The 27,265-nt window shown below is 42.8% G+C and overlaps 2 protein-coding genes across 6 annotated transcripts; one reads left to right on the top strand and one right to left on the bottom strand.

Annotated features, from left to right (window-relative positions):
- Window positions 1-2,291: 2,291 nt before the first annotated feature.
- On the top strand, window positions 2,292-9,258 carry LOC118119625 (indian hedgehog B protein-like). The gene is made up of 4 exons (XM_035173728.2): window positions 2,292-3,182; window positions 4,281-4,438; window positions 4,772-4,875; window positions 7,014-9,258. Exons 1-4 carry the CDS (start codon window positions 2,877-2,879, stop codon window positions 7,757-7,759), a joined length of 1,314 nt encoding a protein of 437 aa, XP_035029619.2. The 5' UTR covers window positions 2,292-2,876; the 3' UTR covers window positions 7,760-9,258.
- A 608-nt stretch (window positions 9,259-9,866) lies between these two features.
- LOC118120559 (myc box-dependent-interacting protein 1) lies at window positions 9,867-26,211 on the bottom strand. Of its 5 annotated transcripts, XM_035175643.2 has the most exons (20): window positions 25,870-26,211; window positions 24,576-24,656; window positions 23,745-23,799; window positions 23,520-23,614; window positions 23,062-23,157; window positions 22,627-22,737; window positions 22,421-22,513; window positions 22,122-22,207; window positions 21,830-21,905; window positions 20,966-21,021; window positions 20,170-20,214; window positions 18,828-18,897; window positions 18,064-18,192; window positions 17,811-17,894; window positions 16,820-16,840; window positions 14,291-14,815; window positions 13,698-13,769; window positions 12,729-13,022; window positions 12,516-12,617; window positions 9,867-12,439 (listed from the first exon to the last, which is right to left on the bottom strand). In XM_035175643.2, the coding sequence occupies exons 1-20, from the start codon at window positions 25,954-25,956 to the stop codon at window positions 12,338-12,340; spliced, it is 2,280 nt and encodes a 759-aa protein (XP_035031534.2). In that variant the 5' UTR covers window positions 25,957-26,211; the 3' UTR covers window positions 9,867-12,337. The 5 variants fall into 5 exon arrangements, with proteins under 5 accessions (XP_035031534.2, XP_047198710.1, XP_047198709.1 ...); XM_047342754.1 differs by lacking the exon at window positions 14,291-14,815; XM_047342753.1 differs by lacking the exon at window positions 17,811-17,894.
- Between the last annotated feature and the right edge of the window lie 1,054 nt (window positions 26,212-27,265).

The raw sequence follows: 27,265 nt of genomic DNA, 5'->3' as shown, positions 1-27,265 counted from the left end.
TGAGACTCCGTTTTAGTTTGATCTGATCGGATATGTTGCCGTCTTGAAAGGCCGCGGTGTCCTTTTCTTGAGTCACAGAGGAACAGAGAGACGGATGGATGAAGGGAGGGATGGATGGATGGGTGATGTGACCACTTCTGAGGCATTGTCGACAGCCACGCTGAATAGGCAGCAGGCCTGCCTGGAGCCACGCCCGTATTTATGATCTTCAAAGGAAGGATGATACACACACACACACACACACACACACACAAAATGTTGATAGTTACAGGAAAACATATGTCTTCGCAAAAGTCTGTACACAGACATTTGCATATAAATCTCTGCTCTTAAACGCACTCAGATAAATACAAAGCTCGTAAACATGTAGACAGAGCAACACTAAAAGAGGCAGACACCAGTATCAGCACTTACTTTAATGTAACTCTGCCGTTGTCTCTTTAAAATGGAACTTGCTACTTGTGCAGCTGCTAAATTGTGTAAAGAAAATCTGCGTTTGACCAGAAACCAGAAAATCATCTTTAAACATACAGTAGGCTATGGAACTTTGGCTGAGTCGTGAGGCGGTGTGGGATCATGGGAGCTGTTGTCTTCATTACTATCGCCGATGAAAATCGACCTAATGCGACTCATGTGCAAATCATGTTTACTGATGAGGTAATGTCTTGAAGTTTTATGCACATTACACAGCAAACAGCAATGAAAAATCGTGACCCATTAGGATTGACCAATACAAACAGTGGGAGGAGAAAACAGCCGACGGGCTAAGTGGCTAGCAGTGTGTTTTTCCTTCATCATACGTTGTTTGCTATGGAAGTTACAGCAGGTAGAGCCGAATTGAAGGTGACGTTCGGTTACCTTGAATAGAATGAGAGATTTCTCTGGGTTTGAACATTGTTGGAAACATTTCGGATAATGTAAAGACACGAGTCAACAAAATATGTGACATAGTTCTTTTGTCATCTTTAGACACTTTTATGAACAATAGTTACATATTGTATCTTTAGGGGTTTAACATGCATATACACCTACTTGATGTACAAGCTCAATGAGGGAATGTTTTAGCTTAACGATTTTCCAAAAGTTGATTGATGACCCTTCTGTCCATTTATGTTCGGTCATGGGGCTCGAGAGAGACTTCTGTAACACTCCTCCACAAATGTATCAAGTATCTCCCATATTCCTTTTACCCTAAAAAGCAAAGAGAAACAAATTCAGCAGAACACTGGCACCATTGTGACTGATTCTGATTTCTCTTAATGGGCTTGTATGTTACATACCAGGATAGCTCTAATGAATTTACACAAGTGTCCGTTGATGTTCTATTTCAGCTAAAAGGTAAACACGGCTATACATGGCTGTTTACCGTGTGTGAATCTCGCTCTTTGCCTTTCTCTGTTCCGTCAAGAGACATGAGAAGCGGCGGCGCGGCAAAAATACTTTATGGTGTTTGCGCTCGCAAATAATAAAACATAAATTGTGGAAACCCTCAGCCTTGTACAGTTCAGCTCATTCAAAAAGCAGCCTGCCCTGAGAAACAGGGGTGAGACCGCTGATTTTCTGCTGGCAAATATTTGAGGAGCTAATTTGGAGGGGCTGCATTTGCAGTGTGTGTATGTGTGTCAGCCACACACAGCCTGCAGCCATGGGAGCCAGACAGCCAAAGTTCATAAATTAAAGATGTTGATTGTCCATATTAGGGAAGTGGCATAAAGTAATTAATCTAGTCAATTAATGAGGATGATCATCTGGACTAATAGGCACAGTTGGAAGTCAGCAGCCATTCAACCAGCCAACCAGTCTGTCATGGATTTAGTCAGTCAGCCAGTCAAGTAATCTATATTGACTCAGTCAGTCAGTCAATCAGTCAGCCAATAAGATATTCATGTAGTCCCTAGTCCACCTGTGAAACATCTAGGCCATCAGTCTGTCTCACAGTTGGTAAATTACCCCATCACCAAACACTAGCCAGCCACTCAGCCGATGACCCTTGATCTTATTTGATAGTGGAATGCAGCCTGCTGACAAAAAGCACTAGTGCCAGCCTACACCAGGAAATTGATAAGTTTAATTGATTGTGATTGCTTGTTATTGTTCACAGTCTAAAACGAATAAACAGGGTTGCCAGGAGCTGCCAAGGGCACAGTCAAATAAAGACAGCAACTGGAAATGTGAAGTGGCAGCAATGAAGGGCAAAGCGCACTATGTTCCTGCCTGCCAGCAGAGTGTGGACAGGACTCTCCTGTGCCCAGGGAGGGGCGGAGTGGGTGGCAGAGTGCAGGGACAGAAGGAGAGGAGAGAGGAGGGCAGGACTGGCAGGGTGCGGTCTGAAGTGGCAACAGATCGTTTTGGATCACTCAAATCCCTTCAATTCAGCTGGAAAGCTGCAGCTCGTTGCCGGTGCCGCATATGGAGAGGAGAAGGCTTTCAGATCCAGAGCGCGCACCAACCAAAGAGCGGGCGAGAGCGGACTGATTCCCAGAGCAGAGAGGCAGAGAGGGCGAGAAACCACAACACTGAAAACTTGGATATCAGTCACCGCTCCCTCTCTCTTTGAGTCTCTCACCCACCAAATCGACTTTGAACCTGTTTGTTTAAATACACGCACTTTACTGCCTGCACACTTACTGTTGGTTCTGCAAGGCGGAGGGAGCGCAGTTTCTCTATTTGGGTCCTTTTTTATTTTGGGGGAAAAAAAAGTTTTTCGGTGTCCTCATGGTGTCCGGTGCAGCCGAGGTGTTGATCTTCTTCTATCCGAGCTTTTCGGACGTGATGTCGCGACTGTCACGGACGATGGAGTCGGGACCTGAGCCGGGGAGGCACTGAAGACGGTCTCTCTCCCCAGGGAGAGTTCTCCCCCCCCCTTTCCCGGGGCGATGCGGATCTCCTTCCTCCCTCTCACCGCCTCTCTGTGTGCCTTGGTCCTCCTCCTCGCACCTGCCTCGGAGGGCTGCGGGCCGGGGAGGGGGTACGGCAAGAGGCGGCTCCCGAAGAAGCTCACGCCGCTCGCCTACAAGCAGTTCAGCCCCAACGTCGCCGAGAAGACCCTGGGAGCCAGCGGGCGACCCGAGGGCAAAATTACGCGCAACTCGGAGCGCTTTAAAGAGCTGACGCCGAATTACAACACAGACATTATCTTCAAGGATGAGGAGGACACGGGCGCTGACAGGCTCATGACACAGGTGAGGATTAGAGATGAGTGGGTACAGGCGGTTGCCACATGGGTCCATGAATCAAATGGATGAAAAAGCATTTGGCACGAATGCGTAAAGATGGACCATTTGGTTAGAGTGCCACTGGTGTATATGTCTTTGTCCCGTCCATGGGTCACAGTGACAAATGTGTCATTTTCAAGATCTCATTCGCTTAATCCTGACCTGTCACATAACTACAGCAGATCTATTCCACGTGGTTGAATGAGCTGAGCCCCTCCACTCGAGATTTCTCCGTTGCATTCAATTGCCTGCTGAGTGTTTGCAGTCAGTTAAATATCTAAACCAAAATAATTGATTTCATCGACTCTCGAGCCTTTTTCACCTCTGGATTTTCCTACCCGACATTCTGAGCTGCTTTTATTGAACTGAAGTGTTGCTTATTCTCCCAAACTGAGCCTTCATTTGTTGAGTCGTCTCAGATATTGTCAAATTTCGCAACTTTCCACGAGGGTGGACACGTGGAGATGCGTAAAACCGCTCCATTCAGGGTTAAGCTTAGAGGGGACATTTAACCTAAGAAAAAATATAATTATCTAAGTTTAATTTCACAGTATTAATATTGGCTCTGTCATAAGAAGATACCTTTCACCTACATGCTTTTGCAGTATATGGGCCAGTGGCTTCTTTATGCACAACACACCACCCAGTCTGTCTGCTGTGAGTTGGGTGATACGCATTCATTCATTCATTTATTCATTCATTCAATCATTCAACTGCTGCTTCAACTAAGATTAATTAGTGTTGAGCAAACACATCTCCACTGCTGAGGGGCATCTTGACCTCAAGCCTTGTGTGGAGTACCTGGAAACTTGCTGAGTCATCATAAGCAAGCACACATGAATAGTTATGTGTAGGGTCACCATTCACATCACAGAAATGTTATAGTTACCACGTAGTTACCCAGTGCCCTCTTCACCTCTGTCTTGGTACCTGATGGGGATATCTTCTCCCTTTCAGTCCCTCTCCTCTTTTTCAATAGTGGAACTATACCTAGTTTCTTGATTGATTGTTTCTGACAACCACCCTCTCATTTCTCAATCTCTGCCTGTACTCCTCTTTCTTTAGCGTTGTAAAGACAAGTTGAACTCTCTAGCCATCTCCGTGATGAACATGTGGCAGGGCGTGAAGCTGAGGGTGACAGAGGGCTGGGATGAGGACGGCCACCACTCCGAGGACTCGCTGCACTACGAGGGACGCGCCGTTGACATCACCACGTCAGACAGGTAGGCATGCAATACAATGCAGCTGATAGTGTGGTGTAAATAGGCCAGGAACAGGCTGGGGCAACAACTTCTTTCAGTCTGTCAGTCAACAAGTCAGCCTGCTTATCAGTGATGTGATGAGTCAACCAGGTAGTCAACAAAGAGCTGTGTTTTCTTTTTTTGCTGAAGTGCTCGAATCAAAATCACAACTTTTCAGAGAATTATAATACAAACATGAATATCAATCTACAGATAATGTTCCTCTGTAGATTTGTGGGCAAGTACTCTATGTTAATCAAGCTCTGTTCTAATCATATTGGAAGTTTACAATGTCTCTGTATTTTCTTTTGTCAGGGACAGAAATAAGTATGCCATGTTGGCACGGTTGGCAGTAGAAGCTGGATTCGACTGGGTCTACTACGAGTCCAAAGCCCATGTTCACTGTAGCGTCAAGTCAGGTAAGAGATGGATGGGAGCTACAGTGTGTGTGTGTGTGTGTATGTTGTGGCCAGCTGTCATTACAGCTAATGAGGTTGATGCTAGACCCTTTGTTGGGGATTCACTGTAGCTTGCCTCTCTGTGCCTGTACAATCAGTGTGTGTGTGTGTGTGTGTGTGTGTGTGTGTGTGTGTGTGTGTGTGTGTGTGTGTGTGTGTGTGTGTGTGTGTGTGTGTGTGTGGCCTATTGGGAGCCAATCAAAGTAGGGCGTGCACCTGTGCTCTTTGCCGTATTCAGTCTCACTTCTCGATCAGATGTCACGACGAAGCGATCGGTCCGTGTGACTGTGGGGTATTAATCAAATAAAATAAAATAAAATAATCAAATCAAATATACTTTATTGGCCCCATTGGGAAATTTGTCTTGGCCCAACCTGTGAAATGTATCTGTAATGCAGATAGAGCCAGTGTAAAAAGCTTGTAAGTGATGGGACAGGACAATAAAACAAGTGCAGTGATCCACTGGATAAAATAAATGAATTTAAAAAGACTCTTTCTGCATTTCTACAACTAATTGTGTAATTTATGTTCCCCAAATTTATTGCAATATAAAGTCATATTTCATATTCTGAAACACAAATCACATCCAGGCCTCACACAAACAATACTTGACCACATTCCTCCCGAAGCTATTCAAACTTTGGATAAGTCCGTTTTCTCCACGTCTGGCACCACCAGTTATTAGATGCCAAGCTTTATTCAAGTCGGCCTGCAGCAGCCTGTCGAGGTTAGTGGGCTGTGAGATGATTAACTCTCTCTTTGTTTTGCTGTTGCTTTTCCTTCAGTAGGTTTCTCTCAGATCTCTTATCAGAGTCTTATCACCTCCACGGTCACAGCCCTCCTTCTCTGCAGTCCTCAGGCTCACAGACACACACACCTTGAACAAATATTTGGCTGCCTTAAGACTGCCTTAAGACGGCCGTATCCCACAAGCACACACGCACAGACACACATGCACGCACACACAACAATGAAGAGTGATGAAGAGAGATGGAATTCTCATTTAAAACTGAAATTGCTTCATGACTCATGAAAAATATATATGTTTAATCTATTTGATTCCATTCTTTCTTATTATTTTCTTCCCAGTTTCTTTCTAAATGTAAATCCACTTCTCCAAATGAGCAGATTTGAGTTTTGGGATTCAAGCTCATTCTAGTGTCATTGCTCTTTCCTTGTGTGGACCTATGAATAATCATGTGACTCAGTTTAAAACTCAAGCTCTGCTGTAATCCAAACAATATCTCGACCCAGGTCTGAGTCTGTGTACTTTCCTGTCTCTCTGACCCCAGGCCGTGCTTTGACTGCGGTGATACAATCAGCTGGTTATCCATTAGCTCCTGCCGACTACCTCTTCTTTGCCACTTCGTCTCACTGGGTCTTAAAGGGACACCTTGTTCGGATACAGAATACAAACAGGATCAAATGCACAATATGGCCTAAAATGTTGTCATGATAAAAATAACAATAGATAACCCTGACAATATAAAATTATTATTTCTTTCATATTTTAAGACATATATTTGCTCCTGTGTGAAAGTTGACGACAGACAGTTAATGTGGTTTTAAACACTTTATGGGCAGAAAATGAAAAAATATATAATTGATTTTAGGTCAGATTTATTGGCCTTAAATTTATATTACTGAAAGCTTAGAGGGACACACAGACCTCAGAGAGTTTTTAAAAGCTTAAGTTTCTATTTTAATCTACACCAAATAAATAATATGGAAAACAGTCATAAATCATTTATATAGTGTGGATGGGAGTAAAAACTTTTCTATCAACATTTTTCAAGCATTTTTCTGCCTGTGTACAAGGTCTTAGAATAAGGAGAGAGTAAGAGGCAAGCATCTTATGAATATGTTAACAATCTACCAGTGATCCACTGAGATAAAGTCGTCTTTGGGTCAGTGTCAAAGTCTGACCAGTTTTATAGATCACTCTGTGACGCACAATTCCAAGTGTCACTGCTGGACTGTTGCTCCTCTCCTCAGAGTTTCTTTGTCATTATGTTTTGTCTCCTCAATAAAAAGTAAAACTCAACTAAATTAAATCAAAGTAAGTTCATGTTTTGTTCTTCTTTCTTTCATCTCTCCAGAACACTCAGTGGCAGCCAAAACCGGTGGTTGTTTCCCAGGCGATGCTCAGGTTAATCTTGAGGGAGGGGCTACAAAACAGATACGCGAACTTCACCCCGGTGACCGTGTCTTAGCTTCCTCATCGACAGATGGCAGCGGTCCTCTTCTCTACAGCCCAGTTTTATCCTTCCTGGACCGGCAGCCCAACGCCACAAAGACCTTTTACGTCATTGGCACCGACGCAGGACTTAATATTACGCTCACAGCTGCTCACCTGATCTTTGTCACAGACTGTGCTGGTGGGCAGAGAGAGCTGGGACGGGAGGAGGAAGTTAAAGAGACACTTTTGGGCTCCATACTGGGGCGTAGGCCTCGCTGGGAAGCAGATCTGAAGTCAGTTTTTGCCAGCGAGGTCCGTCCAGGACAGTGCGTACTCACGCCACAAGGGAAGGTGGGGTCAGAGGCGGCATTTTCTGTTGTGTCCTTTGTGGAGGAGCAGAGGAGCACCGGACTGTACGCCCCACTCACCCAGCACGGGTCTATAGTGGTGAATGGTGTGCTGGTGTCCTGCTACGCTGCTGTGGACAATCACCACTTGGCCCACTGGGCCCTGTCCCCGCTGAGATTCTTCTACAGCCTGATAGGGCCTTTAGAACCGCAGACTGAAGGGCTGCTCTGGTATCCCTGGCTTCTACAGAGGCTGGGGCAAATGCTGCTGGACGATGGACACTTCCACCCCTGGGGGATTGAGCAAGGACATAGATAGGATCCACAGAGACACTTCATTCAGTCACCTGTATTCAGGAGCGCCAAAGCAAGGAGCACAGCCGTCTCTCTCTCCACATAGGAAAGCGATAGAGGGACCACCAAAGACAATTGATTTAATTGTGTATTGTGTAAATGTATTTTGTACTAAATCTACTTGCCTGTATTTGCTGTACTTCAACAAATTCCTTTTTGTCGCACAAGAAACATTGTATAAATCAACATCTAATTTATAGCTTTAACACCAACACAAATTCACTCCTGTTCAATCCGCTCACCATAGAGATCAAAAACTAAGACTGTGACTTAAAGTTCCCAGTGTGTAGGACTTTGTTACCTGAAGGCCACTGTAGATTCTTCTACACACTTAGAAAGGTAGGGGTGAGGGAAAGGGGTATTCAGTTGGTTGCCATCTGCAACCTCACCACTAGGTGCCACTAAATCCTACACACTGGTACTTTAAATCGATGACTTTAATCAATAGTGAAGTAAGACAATCAGGATTCCTCATTCTTTTTGTACTGTATTAACTGTAATCTCTCAACATTTCTGCAATTGATATCAAGCTGGGACATACTGTTACTGTTAGAAGAAATGAACACATGAGGAAAAAGGTGAAGGAAACTAGGGACCAAACATTTAAAGCTCTGTGTGTACATAAGTATTTATACAGTTAAGTGATGTTATGAAGAAAGACAACAATTGAACTCTACTGTTGAAAATCATAATTTCAGTCTGTAGAGCCTAAGGTCTATATCCGAATAAATTGACAAAATAATATTTAACTAGAAAACCTCTGAATCTCATTCAAATGTGTATGGTGAGGTTCTATGTAATGACTGAATGCAGTGTATCAATATGCTGGTGTTGCACTGTAGTTTCACAACCAAAAAGAGCTAAGTTGGAAACAATACTGACTGTCAGGGAACGATGATGGACTGTGTCGCAGTGTTTTTAGGGGTCTGTCCGCCACAATCATCCAACTTAATTGTGGCAGACTGATTCATATGGTTCATTTTTACGTCTTAATGTTTTGATCAGATATTTTGTGACATGTTTTTTTTGTCATCAGGTTTCAGATTTTCAGTTTTCAGGTCAGTAGTCCCTAGGTAAGACACACACAATACTCAGGCTGTATTCAACTACTGTATTAAGCAACAGCTATGCATCTTGATAAATAACCGTTATCTTTAGTCTTGAATAGAAAACTTCCTTTATGTTTACATTTACATTTTTGTATTTCATCTGTCAACCAAGACCATTTCATTTTACCCAAGCGTCCCTTCAGGAAACACTCGATGAGCACATTCTGTGACTCAAACAAGAACATTTGCATTTATCTATAGGAACTCCAAGGGCTTTCTTCTATATGCCTGCTCAACGACTTGTTAAATATGTATATTAAGCTTTTGTTGGAGAGACTATTTAAAGATCTATTTTTAGAAAATAATGTTAACTATTATTATTTTTGGCAACTATGTGCATACAATTTGTATTTTAAACATAAAGTTGTTGTTTTTAAACCCAAACTGCTGTTTGTATTATTTGCTTTTTGGCAGTAATTAAAAACAAGTTAATGTGCCATACTTTTAATAATACTGTTTTCAGGCCCTTTCTTATTAACATCATGCCTGCTTGGATAGAAAGGGCTTTTACTGTTGCTTTTGATTTCTCATAATCACACTGAGGACTGACAATTGGGTTTCAAACCTGTTCTGATAATCACCTGTTGCATGTTGACATGTAAGCAGCCTTCAGCCATTGATCACAGTAGATGGGGAATCATGACAAAAGCTGCCACAGCGGGAATCCAGCATGAACAGCTGTGGTCACAGGGTGGGCTGCTGGTTGGTTTCAGTACCACGGACAGCAGCACTCCGCAACGCTCCTCTTTCCTCCTCTTGATGGTTCAAAGTGTTTTGTTTTTTTGTTTTCCAGGATGGGGAGTGAGTCCTTGAACACAGCACCCCCCTCTGGATGTATAAGGATTTGCAGAGAAGACGCAAATTCCCCAAATTTAATGTTTTTCACCACATAGAGCAGGACTGGGTTTATTTTATCCAATTTCATGATGCTTGATGACAATGAGCAGAGCAAAAGATCAGCGGGAAGATTGTAAGTAATCTTTATTATTTCCGGTCAGTTGGGTACAGGAAAAACCTCTTTGTTGTATCCCATAGCTCGTCGCAGGAGACTGATCCATAAAGACAGACAGAGAGCCAGACCCAGGCAACACACTCAGCAAGTTATACATAAAACCTGAAAAAACAAACTGCGACAGGTGACTGGTTTCCCCAAGTGTGCAGGTGGATGTTCTCACATGTGGGGCTTTTTTTTGTCAGGCACACGTGTGAGAACATCATGCACATCTCAAGAGGTTAAAAACACAGCAAAAAAAAGAAAAAGTAAAGAAAACTGAGTCTGGTGGTTTATCTCCCATTTAGCTCTATGTGTCTGGTCTCCATGTAATCATGTTTTAACTCTGTTTGGACCACGATACCCCAGCGACATTTTGAGGCAAGGCTGATGAACAACAAGCAAATAAAATCAGGGCTAAAATAAAGGGGTAATGGTGGAAAATAAATATACAGCATGTCACCCCAGATTAATAAAATAAATAATAAATTTCTTTTAAAAAATGCCTGTTTCTGCTGCCTCAAAAGTGACCCAAGTATCATGGTCTTAAATTAAGGGTGTTCACACAACACATGGGAAGTCAGCATGCTCACAGTTACACACATACAGATATGAATGTCTTTATAGAATATGTATCTGTCATCACAGCTTGGCAAAAAATTACACTTATACACAACAAATGCACAATAACACCTGGATTCATAATACCAGCCAGTGGAGAAAGACCCAACACACGTTTGCGTGGTCTGTCCCTCGGCTTCCTGTGAAAACGGACGCCCCCCCCACGTCCAATAACAGTAGCCTATAGATAAAGAATTTATGTTTCCCATTAACCCCACTAACACACGCACATACACACACGTACATTTTTTTCTCTCACACTTATTACATGTTAATAACATCATGAGGAATGTGAATCTTGAGTCAGTGACTGAATGGATGACAGGATGTGAGATAGTTTCAACCAGCTACGGTGTGTGGCTAAATGTTGAGAGCAGTAAAACCTGACAGAAGTACAAAAACACTCCGTAACATCCTCAGTTGGCAATTATGTCGACATAGTTACATTAGGCTATATGTAATCGTTGCTCGGCAGCATACAAAAATAAAAGAAGTTGCTCTGGTGCATATTCGGAGTCATCTGCATGTGAGCTAAGTAGTCTCTATGCAAAAAGAAGGAATTGTTTTCGGCACATTGTCTTTTTCTAAACGAATGAGGCTAGCTCACCTATCGTATATCGATTAGTATTCGGGTGTAACTGTATCTGCCTGAATATTAAACAACCAGTAGCAGCTTCTCATGCTCCTCGTTGGTGTTGTTTGTTGGCTTTTTTTTTTTTTGCAAGCTCGACTTATGCATATTTGGAATCTCTTGACTCACGACTGTCGAAAACCTGTTAATTACATAAATGATTTTCAACAGTCATGTTTTCTGCTCTGTAGATCTCTGAGACCAGTGTTTCTGTTTGATTTTCATACTGAGTTCCTGCAGTCACCTTAACAAGGCTGGTGTTTGATGACCCGTTAACTGCATAAGAATTTATTTAGGATTTTAAAAACAGCTTCACTCTACCTATACCACCATCGAATCTAAACTAATACAACAACCAAGGGCCCATGATTCACAAGTCAATAATTAAAGTAGGAGTAAGGGATTAGTTGGAAGCGTCCAAATGGCATTGTGTCGGGAGTGTGATCACCAGACTGAGAACGTCAGGACTCATTAAACATGTGCAGTTTAGTTGATTAGACTTTGGCACCTTGTGTGCTCAAAGGTCTTTTAGCTAGAGAGGAATTTAAGACTTGAATAGGAGTGTGTCAGTGTTCTCTCAGCCTGGTCTTAGTAATTACACACCCCGATCTTTGTGAAACAGATATATCCTGTTAATATATGTGTGTGTTTGAGTGTGTGTAGGGCATCCTCTGCTACACTTGGCATTGTCTTAACAATTTCATTCATTTCTCAATGTCTCTCAATATCAGATGAACAAAAAGCATGTCTCAAAAGACATTTTCTCAGTGATGGTGGTGGACTATGCCTTGGGGAGTTTATGACGAGACATGACTAAAACATGAAGCATCATAATATATTTAATTTTAACAGTAGTCATTGCAGAGGTCCCACGATCTCTGCATCGAACCTGTATGATCAGGATTCTCTCATCAATTCCAGCGGGACCGACTGGCACCTGTGAAATGACTACGCACATCAGTAATTTCTAAGTGTTGGCAGAAATCCACGGAAATTGCAAGATCCGCTTTTAACACAGTGTAGCAGACCTTAGAAATGCATGATTTCAGCAAGAGCTGTGACAGCTCTGCTTCTTATGGCCAAAGTCCTAGTAAAGATTCAGTATCAGGGCAATAGAAGATATGGAGGATAGAGGGAAGGGGAGGGGAGACATAAAGAAAGAAGCTGGAATGACGTTTTGGTCCCTCTCCTTCACAGCCTCTGGGTGAAGTTTTCGGGGAATACTCCTGTAGTGGCGTTTTCTTTGTTCTGCTGCCAGTCGTCCTGCTTCATTCCCATCAGCCAGCCGTCGTCCTAAAAGCACAGACATGCAAATATCGACGCATTGTCACTGCAATGTAACAGAGCCTGCCTGTGTGCGCGTGAATACCTGTTCATCAGGGCTGTCAAAGGTGATCACTAGCACCACGTCTCCAGCCTTCATCTCCAGTTCGTCTGTGTCGTTGGCTCCGTAATCATGCATCACCTCGACCTGTGATCACATAAATGACAACATTAATTATCACCATTCGTACAAGATCTATTGGGGCTGAATAGATGCTCAGCACATTTGTATCATTTTCAGTTTTCTATCATGATTTACCTTGAACAAAAATCCAGGAGGCATGCCTGCAGGCTCTGCTGCTGCGGCTGCTGCTGCTGGTGCAGCTGCGGCTGCTGCTGCTGGTGCTGTGGCTGCTGCTGCTGGTGCTGCTGCTGCTGCTGCTGGTGCTGCTGCTGCTGGTGCTGCTGCTGCTGGTACTGCTGCTGCTGCTGCTGGTACTGCTGCTGCTGGTACTGCTGCTGCTGCTGCTGGTACTGCTGCTGCTGGTACTGCAGCTGCTTCAGTCGCTGCTTCTGTTGCGGCTTCTGTTGATTCTGCCTCTACTGCAGGTGTCTGTTCAATAAAAAGAGGCTAAATATACTGACACATTGTTCACACTGTAACACTTCTTCATCTTTAAAGACATCTTAAAAGATGACCGAGAAACTCTGCCAGCAGAAAACTAGAAAGACTGCACTGTGGTCGTTTGCCTCCACGAACCAGTGAAGTTTCAGTCTGCATACATTTGACCACTGAAATCTAATCAATCAATTCTTCCTAGAGAGAGCTGGTCAAAATGTTCAAGAGGTAAAAACACATTTTGTGAGGCCACAGTGACCTTGAATATTGATCTTCAACCACCCAAATCTAATTATTTAATCCATGTGTCTAAATGAAATTATTTTTCTTGAGGCGTTCTTAAGATAACACATTCACAAGGCAAAGAAGGGTTTCCTGAGGTCACAGTGACCTAGACCTTCGATCTCCAGATTCTAATCATCACTCTTGAGTCCAAGTGAACATTTGCATCAAATTTGGGGAAGTTCCCTGACAGTATTCTTGAGATACCATGTTCACAATATAGGGACGGACAGACTGACAACTGTGGCCACTGGCTGTCGCTGGCACAGGCGCATAAAAAGCTCTTAATTTATGGGTAGTGAAAGATGTTAAGAGTTGAGAGTACATGTAAAATATTTGCCTTTGAGGTTAGATTATCTAGACTTTAACAGAAATGATTGCATTTACCTCTTCTACCACTGCTTCTTCTTCTTCTTCTTCTTCTTCTGCTGTCGCTGCAGGAGCTTCTGCAGACTCATCCTGGGAGCAGAGAGGCAAAGAGGAATAACAGAGAAAGTTTAGAGAACTTGACACATAAAGGTTCTGAAAAAGGATGTGGAAAGAAGAACATAGAGACAGGACAAAGACAGACAACAAGACAAGCAGCAGAGCCTAAACAGCAAAGTCATAGTTAATAAAGCAAGGTTAGATATTATTGCACAGTCATAAAGATAAAGCTTTTGCACATGGATGCTATGTGCGTAGACTTGTGATTAGCAGTGATTTAAGTACATTGAGACCCAGATGTTTCTATTTCTTTCCCTCATCAATTTATTTCCAACTCGCCCTCTCGGCCACAGTTGATGCATCCACGCTGCTGCCCCAGATGCATCCTAACCCTTTCCATCTCGGGATTTCTCCATCTTTCCACCTGTCATTCACAATTTCTCTCTCTATCATCTGTTTCTTTCCCATACTCAAACCTCCTTCTCAAGAGTCGATGCATCCACCATTTTTCGTCCAGATGCATCTCTCCTTTTTTTTATTCTCTCCTTGGTTACCTGACCCTCTTCATTCTCCAACGTGGCGGCCGCTGGGTTGGCGGCAGCTGGGGTGTCGGCAGCTGGGGTGTCGGCAGCTGGGGTGTCGGCAGCTGGGGTGTCGGCAGCTGGGGTGGTGGCAGCTGGGGTGTCGGCAGCTGGGGTGTCGGCAGCTGGGGTTGCGACAGCTGGGGTAGCCTCTTCCTCGGTGGTGTCAGCTGGAGCCTCAGCTGCAGGTGTTTCATCATTGTCAGCAGGCACCTCTGTGACAGGCTGGCTCTCTTCATCGCCCAAGCCCTCCTGGGCTTCAGCCACGGGGTCGGAATGAACCGACTGGCTTCCATCCTCCTCCCATCCCTCCTGAGCCTCAGCCACAGGGTCACAGGGAACCGGTGGGTTTACTTCATCCCCCCAGCCCTCTGTGGCTGCTGCTATGGGGTCATAGCGGACAGGGGGCGCACCCTCATCCCCCCAGGCCTCTGCAGCAGCAGCCACAGGGTCATAGTGCTTCTGGGTCTCCTCTTCCTCGTCAGCCCTGTCCTCAGACTGAGGGGCAAGGGTCAGGATTCAAGGAATCAGAAGTTATAAGAGATATTTTACCTTATGGGTATTATAAGATGTTTGTAAATCAGTCAAATATTATTGATGGGCAGGGGACATTGAGAGGGCTCTAAAGGGGGGCCTGGGGGTACTACCAACATGTTGGGTAAGGAGTTCAAACATTAAAGGACCATGCAAGTGATTTTAAATGCTTTAGCCCTCTTAACTTAAAATTGTGTTGGTTTTTCCTAAAATATTTTGGTTCATGGTGACCAGAAGATTATTTCTGCTTATTTTACTTATCCCCTGAGTTTTGGTGGTTTACAATTTTGCCACTGGTCACAATGTCTCAACACTTACATGCTATCGAATTTGCTGCAGAAATTCATCCTAACTCAGGTGACCATTTGGCTTTTCCATCATCAGGTCCAAATCCCACTTTGCTCTTTGACGAAATTCTCATGAAATGACATGAACATCAGCCTCAACTGTTTGTGTTCTTTGATCATGAAGACAGTGATCCTTGTAAACATCTTACCTAATCATACCTAATCACAATGTCGTTGCGAGCATGTTAGTAAGATGTTAGCATTTCAGTCAAAGCACTGCTGTGCCTAAGTGCCATTTTACAGCCATTTGAAAATGGTTGGCAGTGATGTAAAAAGAGCTAAAAGCTGAAAAAGCATTCAAATGGTCTTTTAAGTGGTTGGAACATGAAAGAGGGTTTGAGGGGTCCGCTTGAAGCATTATTTAGATTAAACTTATTTGTTTTGCGATCATGGGGAAAGGGAGATCATGAAAGATGCCATGGACACTGTGGGTCACCATCATCATCATCATTATCATCATCAGCATCATCGAGCAAGAGCCAAGAAGATTGATAAACCCTTACAGAGCAGGATCAGGTTAAATCAAAAGACAGATGAAGATAAGGGAAGGTGGCAGTAGAAGGCAAGAAAGAAAAACAATAATCAGCCTTTTCCATCAGAAGATAGATGTTGGATCTTCTGTGTGGGGCTTGCAAGCATGGTTTCTATTCCCACGGCTATGTTCAGATGGAGAAAGAGGAAGGAAGCTTTGTAAGAGTAGAAGTGTCGGAGCCTTTCGGGGCCATCACTGCTTTGCCTCAAGCTCTGATACAGCAGGACTGTATGATTGTTGAGACACGTCCCTCTTACAGCGAACAAAACAAAAAGTCACTTAACAATCGGAATGCAAAGTTGCAAGCAAGGCTTTGTGAAGTTGCCCACTAAGTCTCCAGTCTCCTGTTTCTACAAAGCAATCCACTTCAAAAATGAGCAACTTCACTCGACTTTCAGAACAGTTGTTCCCTGTGTGTCACATGGGGCCTAGTGCTGTGGCATGTGAACACACAGGGATACAAGGGGGAGCAGAAAAATGGGGTCAATTCACTTACAAATCATTTTACACATTGCAGATTGTATGTTGATAAACTTTGATTTGAGTCTAGTAGTTGGTCCTTTACAGGCCTTGGATCTACAGTATTTAATATGTTACTGCATATCCTGCATATGTACAAAAAAGAAGAGAGCACTACATATGGGACATAATTTATATATTTTATCTAATACATGCAACTGTGTAAAATGTCCATTTGAAAATGAATTGACTCGATTTCCAACATCTATTTGTGCTGTACGACAATCTCTTCAGTGTTTGGTGTCATCACATGAAGCACTGCAGACACAAGGACAACGCACAAACAGATTTGGGACGGACAAATGAAATAAGGAAAGTACAGAATAATGAATATACAGAAATAACCATTATAAAAGTCCCAGCGCAGATTGTCCTGCATGTGTAGTGCAGGACTTATAAAGCAGCAAGCGTAATGAGAGTGGGGCTTGTATAATTGCTATATACATAAGTAGTAAATGCAAACAATGACAATGAATACAAATAAAAAGATGCCGATAAAGATGATGATCATAATGATAATTGTGTATTGTAATGTTTACGCGTGTTGTAGGATGACGGTGATTAACTTACCCATGAGTCCCAGTTTGCAGGCTGTGGAAAACAGAGGAGGCAACAGGATGAGAAGACAGAATGAAACTCTTAAATAAAGTCTTTTGTTTTGTTTAGTTTTTTGCTTATGCCCGTTGCATTCAATAAGACATTTACAGTGCAGGTCCCATGCTGTTAACCTATAAGCCCATAGCAGGAGATCTTCAGCAGAACTAGAGAACAGGCACTACAGTACAGAACAGTACTATTTGAAAGAAGAAGAAGAAGAAGTGCAAATGATAGAAACAGAAAGAAGTAGATTCTGTCATGTGTTTACTGCACAAAAGCTAATTTATTCACAATTAGTGTCGTTCCCAACAGCCAGGTAAAATAGTGTCTGTGGTTTGAGATGATCATTAGCTAACAGCAGGGGTGCAGTGCAAAGAAAACAACATAATTTCACATTGTTATTTTCTTGTGCTCACAGCAATAAGCTTAAGGAACAGTGGTGACTCACACACACAGTATATTTTGCCCTTGGTTAAGTCTCTCAGGCTATATGTACATAGTGCTGCCCTATAGGCGGATGTTAGAGGTGGTCTCTAGAAGCAGGTTTCTACAGATCATCATGCCATCATCCGCCTTTAGTTTGGAAAATCAGAAAGAAGAAGCAGAGCAGCTGACACCTCAAACTATGCCAAACCCACCAAGGGATTTTAATTTTGTATCCAGACTTATCCAAGATTATTTCATTATATTTAAAGTCAAATAACTGCTCTGGCAACTGGCACTGTTTCTGAAAAGAAAATTGGAACCTTATACTTTTTCATTTGTCCAACTTGTTTTAACTGGAATATGTCATATTGCAGTGGAAGACTTGTTTCCCCCACATTTCAAGTTGATTTGTACTTAAATATCATGAAATGAGCTTAAAGACTGTCTGAATAGAACATGAAATCTCTTGTGAGAGCTTGGCATTTCTTGCAGTGAAGTGTCTCTTCGACTATATACGTTCATGCCATGACTCATCCACCTGTGTGACCGCGGAGGCTTTGGTTGTCGCACTGAGAGAGTCCAGGTCCATGTCCAATAGGCTGCTCACTGCAGGACCGTCAAACTGATAACAACAGGGATAGGAGCGCTCATTGGCTGATTGGGTACAACAGACGTGACAAGACGGGTGGACAGTAAAAAGAAAAGAAAAGGGAAAACTGGGAGGAGGAGCAGGTGCTGACCTGCACAGAAGAGGGGAACGTTAAAGGGCTATTCCACAGTTTGTCACTAACCTCTGAAGGGGAGGTGACACTGATATCAGGAGCAGGAGCAGCTGCAGCGTCAAACAGGTTGATGATGTTCTCTGTCTTCATCTCAATAGACGGGGTCACCTTGGGTGGGGGAGGCATTGCTGGCTTTAGCTAGGACAGAGAAACGAGGATAAAGAATTAATATGAGATTTAGCAAAACCGAACAACATGGTTAAATCAGCCGTTAGTTATTGAAAACTTGTTTAAAAAGGGTTCTTTAATAATCCAATTTCCAAAAATTCAAAAAAATTACTGGAAATCGATCAGAATGAATTACAAATGTTGACAAAAATAATTCAGAACTAGATCTATTTTTCTCAGGATATGTTTTGAATTGTCATACAAGAAAAAGGTATAAACAATTCATTTCCCGTTCACATAGTTTTTTATATTTCATGAAGCAATCAACGCGAGGGGAATTGCTCCACTGATCCAATCAGAGCTGCCTCCTTCAAAGATGAGCAAAGTGCCCTTGCAGCAGTAGAAGACGCCATCGCTGAGACTCTGCCATGATGATGTGGTGTTGTTTTAGAGAGTAGGCTTTCCACTCAGTAATTACTTTTACTTTTAAATATATTTAAAAAGCAAGTTTTTACTCACTTCTACTCAAGTAGAAAAGTTAAAGTCATAGAGATGGCTCCTACATGACATGCAGCCATCACCAGTTTGAGAGACATCATTCAGTGGCAAGACTCTAACACATCTGAATAGAGAAAGCTTCAAAGTGTGTGTGTGTGTGTGTTTACCTTGGAAGGAGATTTGGGGATCGGGGGAGGTCCTCCTGGCCTGAGAGTGTGGTTAGATGGTTCTTTGCCACTGAGTGAATGAGAGAGATCGAGAGAGGGAGGACAAAAAGACAATACGGACAGATTACAGAGACAGTGACGTGGATGGCGAATGATGATATGAGAGAGGAGGGCAGCAAAGGTTAGAGGGAGCAGCTAAACGCTAAAACATGACAAGAGAGAAGTTACATGGCATGCTGTAGAGAAGTTCAAGTGGACGTTGGCATCTATCATGCAAGAAAAGTGAGCCTCTCGCATCCCACCATCACTCCCATCCCATGCAAGTGTGTGCCTCCTGTTAATCCTCACAAGCGAGCAGTGATGAGAGGCATTCGGTGTCATACAGAAGCCGCCCCAGATCTGCAGATGTGCAAGGAGATTGGAACAAACCGGCAACCTAATGCTGGATAAGGCAGTTGTTTACATTCATGGCTTTAAATGAGAACATTTTAAATTAGGTTCCACATTACTAAGACTGTACAAATGATGGACCCCAGAACTCCAGGGGCCCAAAGGCTCCAAGCTTTTTGTGCAGGCTTGTGTCACTACATTTCTAACTTTGTTAAGGAATGAATGACACTAAAACAATCAACTGGCATTATAAGGGCCCCTCGGTGGGTTCTTTTTAATTACCTGACCAATTTTCCGCAGGGCACCGTCGGATCGAGGATTTTTCTAAGTCTGGGGCCATAAAGGGGCCACAATTGAAACAGAGTGGACGTTTATATGTCCAACATCCGTGCACAATTACTTCCTCAGTAAGGTGCACATTGAAGTCATTCCTTGTTTACATGGAATACAATTTGAATATATTTTGAAAATTGGTCCTTGTTCAAGCACATTGTGTACTACAAAAAAGCCTAGAAAATAAAAATGATCAAATTGTTATATTTATTGTTTGTATTGTTGGTAAGTGACAAGTTATTTTTTAAATCTTTTTAAGACTACTGACCAGTGCCCCCTGGCCCCACCTCTGGAACCGGGACCTTCACAGTGCCTACAACTGCATTACCCAAAAATGAACCTTGAGATTTGGGCTCTATCATTACGTAACAGTCTTGCCTGGTGCACCATTAAATGCACAGTTTTGCTCGTCTCTTGTTTATCTGCAGCTCTGAGGGCACAGCTCTCTGATCACACAGTGTCTGTGAATTCACTTGCACAACCAAGCACTAGTTCTCTCTAGAAACAAATCTCCCAAGCCTGCAGACTGACTGACATAAATACAGCTGGACAGACGATCCAGTTGGACAGACAGACAAAGAGTTGTGTCACCATGGTTACCACAGATGCTGCTGGTTACCTCCTATTTGCTCCTGACGTTGAGGGGCCGCGGTTAACTGTCTTTCTGCAAGGAGGGGTTGGCTCCAGGTTAATGCATGTCACTTTGTGTTTCTGTTCCTGTGTCTTAATTCAAATGTTTGGAACATATAGTATTTTCCACATGGACAGATCAAGTATGAATTTCAATCAGTGAAATAATCAGTTGGATCATTTGTTCATCATTTGTCTCATGATCGTAATTTTCTACCATTTCTCCTCCACTAGTACCACTATGACTGTACTAGAATTACTAATACTACTACTTCTACTCCACTACTATGTTATATGCCACCACATTATATTCTTTAAAAGTTTTCAAAAAAGAAAATAAACTTCTTGTTTTTGTGAAATCACCTAATTTTTCATTTCCAGCTCTTACTTGTGATGGAGACTATGACCCCGTTAGGAACTGGTATTAACATCAATTCTGAGTGATCTGATCACAAGTGATCATCGCTAAGTTCATCGCTTTGATTATTTGAATATAAAGCTTTATGCGAGGTGTGAACTTAACGTTGCTGACTTGTGATCAGATGTCTCAGGATGGATGTTAATACCAGGTCTGATCTGGGCATATTACAATAATCAAACATAGTGAGTTGTGTCTCTCTGTGTTTCACATATTTGCAAACATTTCTCAAGAAGATATATTTTTCGCAGAAGGAGACATCCTGCAAGTATTTTCTTCAAGAGGAGCAGCCACAGTGATTCATTGAATTATTGTTATTGAAGTATTGCTGTGAGAGATTTTGATTGATAGATCTTTGCTCACTAACCTGGTTGTGTCTGTTTGCTCCAAATCCACCAAGACATCATACATATCCTGATCCAACTGCAGGGAAGGGAAAGAGAAGCATGGGAGTTATTTTACCATATGATTCTCCCAAAATCATGAATTGTGAGGCAACATCTTTATCAGCCTGTCTGTATGTGGCTCACACATCTTGAGAAACATTCATTTTATCAAGTTCACACTTGGCATGTGTGTTGTTAAATGCCTGAGGCAGTGCTGTGTGCAGCGCCTGGTTCTCTAGTTTTATTCTAGTTGAATAAACAGGTGGACAGCTCTCTGTGCAGCAGCCTCTTGGTTCCGTGGACTGACTCCTGCAGCAGGTCTTTAATTACCGCTGCTCAATTACTGCCTGTCACTTTTACAGTTTCAGGAAGAAAAGCTGCTTCCAGCAACACCATGGCTCAAGCAAACGGACCATTACAAACAGGCAGGTTTAGAATGGGCACCGCTTTAGCTTTCACTGAATGAAGAATCTTTCAAGTCATTAGTTTCATCACATTGTTAGTGCGCTGTCAGGTTTGTTTGCATCATCATGTCCAAATTCTGCAGAGGGACAGTATTTACAACTCTCCAGCTACGGCAGCATTACAGTGAATAATCTCAGTGCAGTCACTTAAAGCCCCAGGTCCTAAGTTTTCGTTTGCTGGGCTTAAAATAAGAAATGAGCTATAACAGACTTAGCATATGATGTTCAAGGGCAGCAGGAATGGCAGCCCCTGCTAATGTAGTCACTGGCACAGTCAACATTTTTCCATTAAGTGTTATCTGATAGTCTGCGTCAGTTGGTTTTTTCTGCTCTCTATCTGAGTTCAGCACCACTGGGGAGGTCCATGTTGACGCATCTCACCCGGCTCATTTCCTTGTGAAACTTGTCCTCGAAACCGGCCAAACTCTGGAAGGTGCTGATGTAAAACCCAACACGACTAGAGACAGAGACAGAGACAGGGAGAGAGAGAGAGACAGAGAGAGAGAGAGAGAGGGAGATTCAGTATTGACTGCATTACTGGCTTGACTTGGTTCAATATCCTGTGAGGGTTAATGTGGCGCAGATGTAAGTGAAATGTAATTATAGCATCTATCCATCAACAGGAAAATCCGCATCAGTTTGCACACACACACACGTGGACACAGATACACACCTGTTCCAGAGTGAAGGTAACTCCTCTTGCAAGTCAATATTAATCTCCTCAAACACCTTCTGGGCTCTCTCCAACTCTTCCTCAGCCTGAAACACAAAAGCACACGCACACGCACATGCACACACACACACACACACACACACACACACACACACACACACACACAGACAACAGTCGTGTTTCCATGACTTCAGAGAACATCACATTCACTGACATTCATTTCAACTTCTCTAAACTAGCCACCCGCTATGATTCACAGTCAGCAGACGTTGTAGAGGTACAGTAAGATGGGTGTGTACCTGGCTCCTGGACAGACTGGTCTGGGCAACGTTGTGTGCAGACAGGATACCCTGAGCCCAACCTGGAGTGGCCCTCTCCAACAGAGACGAAGGCTGGGGGAGAGAACAAACTCAAATGATTAACCGTCTCAAATGGCTGATACAATTTTTGAATTGGCCAAGTGTGATTATAACCATCATCAAAAGCCGCGGCGCATTTGCGTTACCTTGGTGATTTTAATGCCCCCGTCCTTTTTCTTGGCCTTGTGTGTGGCAGAATAGTTGTGCCTGGCGCTGTCGTAATCCACCAGTTTCCTGTCCCTCTTAGCAATACGCGCCTGAACGGAAGAGAAGAAAAGAGTAGAAGAGAAAAGGGAGAATGAGAATTTGTGTTATTTATTGTCTCTATCTGCAGTGCAGTTTCCACGCATAATAAATAACCTTGTCTTTGTTAGCCTCCAGGCAACCAATGAACAAATGTGCTTGTTGGAGAAATAAGAGATAGATAGATTCATTCAATGCTTTCTTTATAACGTCTACTTATGTTTAATATCCATAACTCAATAAAACTGAAAAAAGTGTGAAAGGCTCACTGCATGAACACGTGATGCTAACACTTTGCAGGGGAGGTAACAACATGTCGCTTTGACCACACAGCTCACCTTAATGTCGGGGAACTGGCCCAGGTACGTATCCATGGAGATGAGGGCATTGTCGACCAACTTCTGGTGGTAATCCGTCCACAACACATCACAGTCCTGCAGCGTGGATGAACAACAGCACGCACAATAAAACTTTTCCATCTCTTCCTCAGAGTTAATTCCAGTTGCTCGGCTGCTATATGTCTCGGCTTGATGGTCTCGTATCTAAAATTAGAATAAACTGAACCCCTTTACTGTTTAAAAGCACCATCAATCCAAAAGTAATTTCAAGAGCAAGCATGATGAAGTCGAAGGAGAGACGCATCCTTTTAACCAGGCACACTCACAATAACAAGGAAGAGCTGCTGGGAAACATAAGCTAATAATGAGATATTCACGCCCACACACACTTTCTCTCTCTCACACACTCATGCAGACGATTCCTTTCTTTAAAACACATTTATCAAAGTGTATCTGACCTCCACAATGGAATCCACTTCGTTCTTGCCTTGCCACTCCGGCTCGTACATATCAGCCAGACAGGACTGCAGGTTATTGGACGACTCATGCATGGCTGAGGACAAACACACAGCGACTGTTGAGTAGGTATTTGCACATCCATGACTGTGTGTGTGGCTTGAATGCATGAGCGTGTTCATCAGTGTAACTTTGCATGGGTTTGTGTGTGTGTGTGTGTGTTTCACCTTTCACAGCATCCAGGTACACCCTGAGGTCCCTCTGCAGTTTGCTGCCTTCGGTCTGTGGGTGAAACACAAAACATGAGGGTCAAAGAGAGTGCGAGTAGAGTTACAAGCCTGTTGTGCAAGAAAATGCTTCAGTCTCAGCAAATTCAAACCTATCGAGACAAGTGGTGGGGGAAGTACTCAACTATTTTACCTCAGTAAAAGTACAAATAAATAGACAAAAATGCACTCATGTAAATGTACCACACTAACTTTTCTATGTGAGTAAAAGTAATTTGCTTTTGAATAAACTTAAAGTCTTAAAAGTAGAAGTACTTGCTGAGTGTTGGTTGTTACCTAATGCAAGTGTCTACTCCATCATTAACTGTGTCTACAGCATGTTTTGTTTAATACAACAATAATACAGACTGTGTTATATCAATAAAGAATACTGCCGATGCTGTTACTGAAAACACTTTTCTTCACCAGTGATACTGTGCTGCAGGAGGCTGGGTCTAATGTTACCTGCCCGCTCTGATTGGATCAATGGACCTGTTCCCCTATTGTTACTGATTACTGAGCTGGATTCAGTCCAAAGCCAAAGGCAATGCCACAAAACAAATCTACTCAAGTAAAGTACAAATACATGAAATATGTACTGAAAGTATAGTAACAAAGTAATTTACATCCCATCAATGGTTGAAAAAACTCTGGTGGAAAAGGTTCTGAGATGCAGCGACCTTTTACCCTCTCTTGATATAGTTTGATGTGGTAACATATGGTGCAGTAAAAGTAACAGTCGGGGTAGATTTGGGAGCACATTAACTCGGCCATGCAACATGTGTCACTCACGTATTGTTTGCTGAAGTTGATAACTCCCTCCTCAAAGGCAATGTCTTTGGTCTCATCGGCTTTGCCAAGCTTCTGGAGAACCTGTCCGTCAAACAGATAATTGTATTAGTGACAACACCGAGGGCAACAGTAGCAAATGAATTCACTCGGTTTTTACTTGATGAAATACAAAAGGTAAAGTTTTTGATGCTTTATAAAAACAGGCGTGACGGGAGATAGACCGGTTTGTCTTTCTTCACTTCACCTGTTCTCTATATCTAACGATTAAGTAAAATATGATTATAGATAGAAAAGTGAATTGTTTGACAATGAGAGAAATGGGAGCATACACATATTTGTTCAAAGTTATAGATCACACACTCTGGACTGCACTTTAAAGTCACTCAGCTGTAACTCACTTAAATGTACAATATTAATTTCTGTCTGGCTAATGTGCAACACATTTCACTGTATATAATCTCCCACTATATATACTCTGTTTACACTGTATATTAGTTATATTCCAAAAGTACTTTTATATTTTCATTGCCTCTACATTGCCTGTTAACTTTTTATTACTTGACTGATTACTCTATTTTTGGACTTGTCCTCTTTGCTGCTGTAACAGTGGGACCAATACAGAATTATCTTAGATATATAAATAGACAAATAATGTCAGAAATACGCCACAGCTACAGCACAACCCCCTCTTCCTGACGCATTCATACATATGTAACGTACATACTGGCTTCATAATGTTTCCTCTCGGTCTACCTTCTCTCAAGTCCAACAGTGCATGATGCGTGTAGATGAACACGCAGCGCCCCCTGACATACATTCAGCGCACAACCCGCAGGTGCGTGCACGCACAGACGTGGCCCCTTATTTACCACTTGCACATACCGCAGCGTGCGTGTTCCATACCACTGTGATGCTTGTAAAAATGAAAGAGAGTCTGCAGTCAGCCACCATCTGCGTGACGACCCTCAGCTACAGTATAAGCCTGAACCCCATCAGTCGCCAGGCTGAGTAGTGAGCAGGCCGAACAGGTTTTATCTCATTGCATTAAGATCAATGTCCGCTGCATGACATTGGCTGAAGAGGGGGATGTGTTTTAATGCACACTCCCCCATCCCCAGAACACACCATCCATGCTCTTATTATTATTAAAAACGTCGTGATGCGACACTGCGCCTTCAGTCGGTGGAGGATGCGGCACCACTGCTGCCTCACAGCCTGTGGGCCTGCACTTCCTCCTCCTCCTCCTCTTCCTCCTCCATCCCTGTGCGTTAACATGTAAACCAGCAGCTCCTACCTTCTCCTGGGCTCTGGTTAGCTTTTTCTGCACGTTGCTGGCCACTTTCCCCGCAGTCAGCCCCTTCCCCAAATTCAACTCAGCCATCTTGGAGCGTTGGATCGGTCTGTTGGATGCGGGAGAAGGAGAGGAAACACAGGAGAATAACGATCGGACGGACCGCTACGGCGACGGTGGATGCAGATTCATCAATGTCCAGTGGAGAAATAACGTTGATGGGTGTAATCGTGTGATGCTGCGATGTATCTGTGGGATTGTGTGAGGGCTGAAAGCTAAAGCTGTATCTCTGTAATGTTGAGCCGACGTGTGCGCGTCCGTGACAGAGGAGGAGGATGCTGAGAGAGATGCTCTTAAAGGCACAGATGCTGCTGCGCACAGAGGAGGCTGTAGTATAGATAAAAAAAGATTAAATGCAAATGAAATCTATTCTATGAGAAGAATATTCTACTTTTTGTAATATAATGATTTGTTGTTGCTGTTTTTTTTTACAATTTGGCCCCAAATTCCCCAGGATCATGGAATCAAGTCTTTAATTCCTCAATATATTGAATTTACAAGAAATAAATATAATTCAATACATATAAAATCATTCATAACTGACCAAACACAATAAACTACGAAAACCCAACTTACACTAGGGCCTTACTTACTTTTAAACATGTGCTGTATTAAAGCTTCAAACTTATCTGCCTCAGTCAGAACATTGTTACATAACAAGTGAATGGAAAAGAAAAGCTTATAATGTCAATGGAGATTAGAAGTCATGTGACTCAGGAAAGTAACAGTTTACTGCACAGCCAGACACCAGTGTAGTAAATATTAAACATTTTGACGTTGATATCGTTTGCAGTAGTGAACGTTAATGGATTAAAAGTATAATAGATCCAAAAATGATTTTAATTTAAATTTTTGAGCAGTTTTTCTTTGAATAAATAACATCAGGCTGAGAGTGGAAGTAAAAATTATGACCAGACCAATTTTATGTGACTGTAAAAAGAACTCTAAAATGATATATTATGAATATGTAAAAAATATGCATTAAAACTATAAGCATATATTGTGAATGGGCACTTATCCATGATTAAACCATTATAATCTGCTGTGTCTTTTCCCATGACGACCATCGCACCTGAGGATAGACTTCATTTGCACCTCATTTGCAAACATGGACCAGACACCAGCAGGATTCATCTGATTTTAAAGGCTCCACTGTGTTCCACAATAAGCTACTTTACTCCACGAGATGGCGCTGTTGGCCCATGTCACACGCCCATGAATACAGTATCTATAGTAGGCCCATGCACACAGCTCTGACTCTTACTCTTGAAGAAAAAACATCTGGCTGTTACTGCTCAAGGGCTGCAGCAGCCTGGTGAAGGATTAAGGCTGAGTGGAT

Source organism: Hippoglossus stenolepis, chromosome 13, assembly GCF_022539355.2.
Source record: "Hippoglossus stenolepis isolate QCI-W04-F060 chromosome 13, HSTE1.2, whole genome shotgun sequence".
NCBI lineage: Eukaryota > Metazoa > Chordata > Actinopteri > Pleuronectiformes > Pleuronectidae > Hippoglossus > Hippoglossus stenolepis.
Note: the sequence above shows the minus strand (reverse complement) of the source record. Positions and strands in the feature narration are given on the sequence as shown.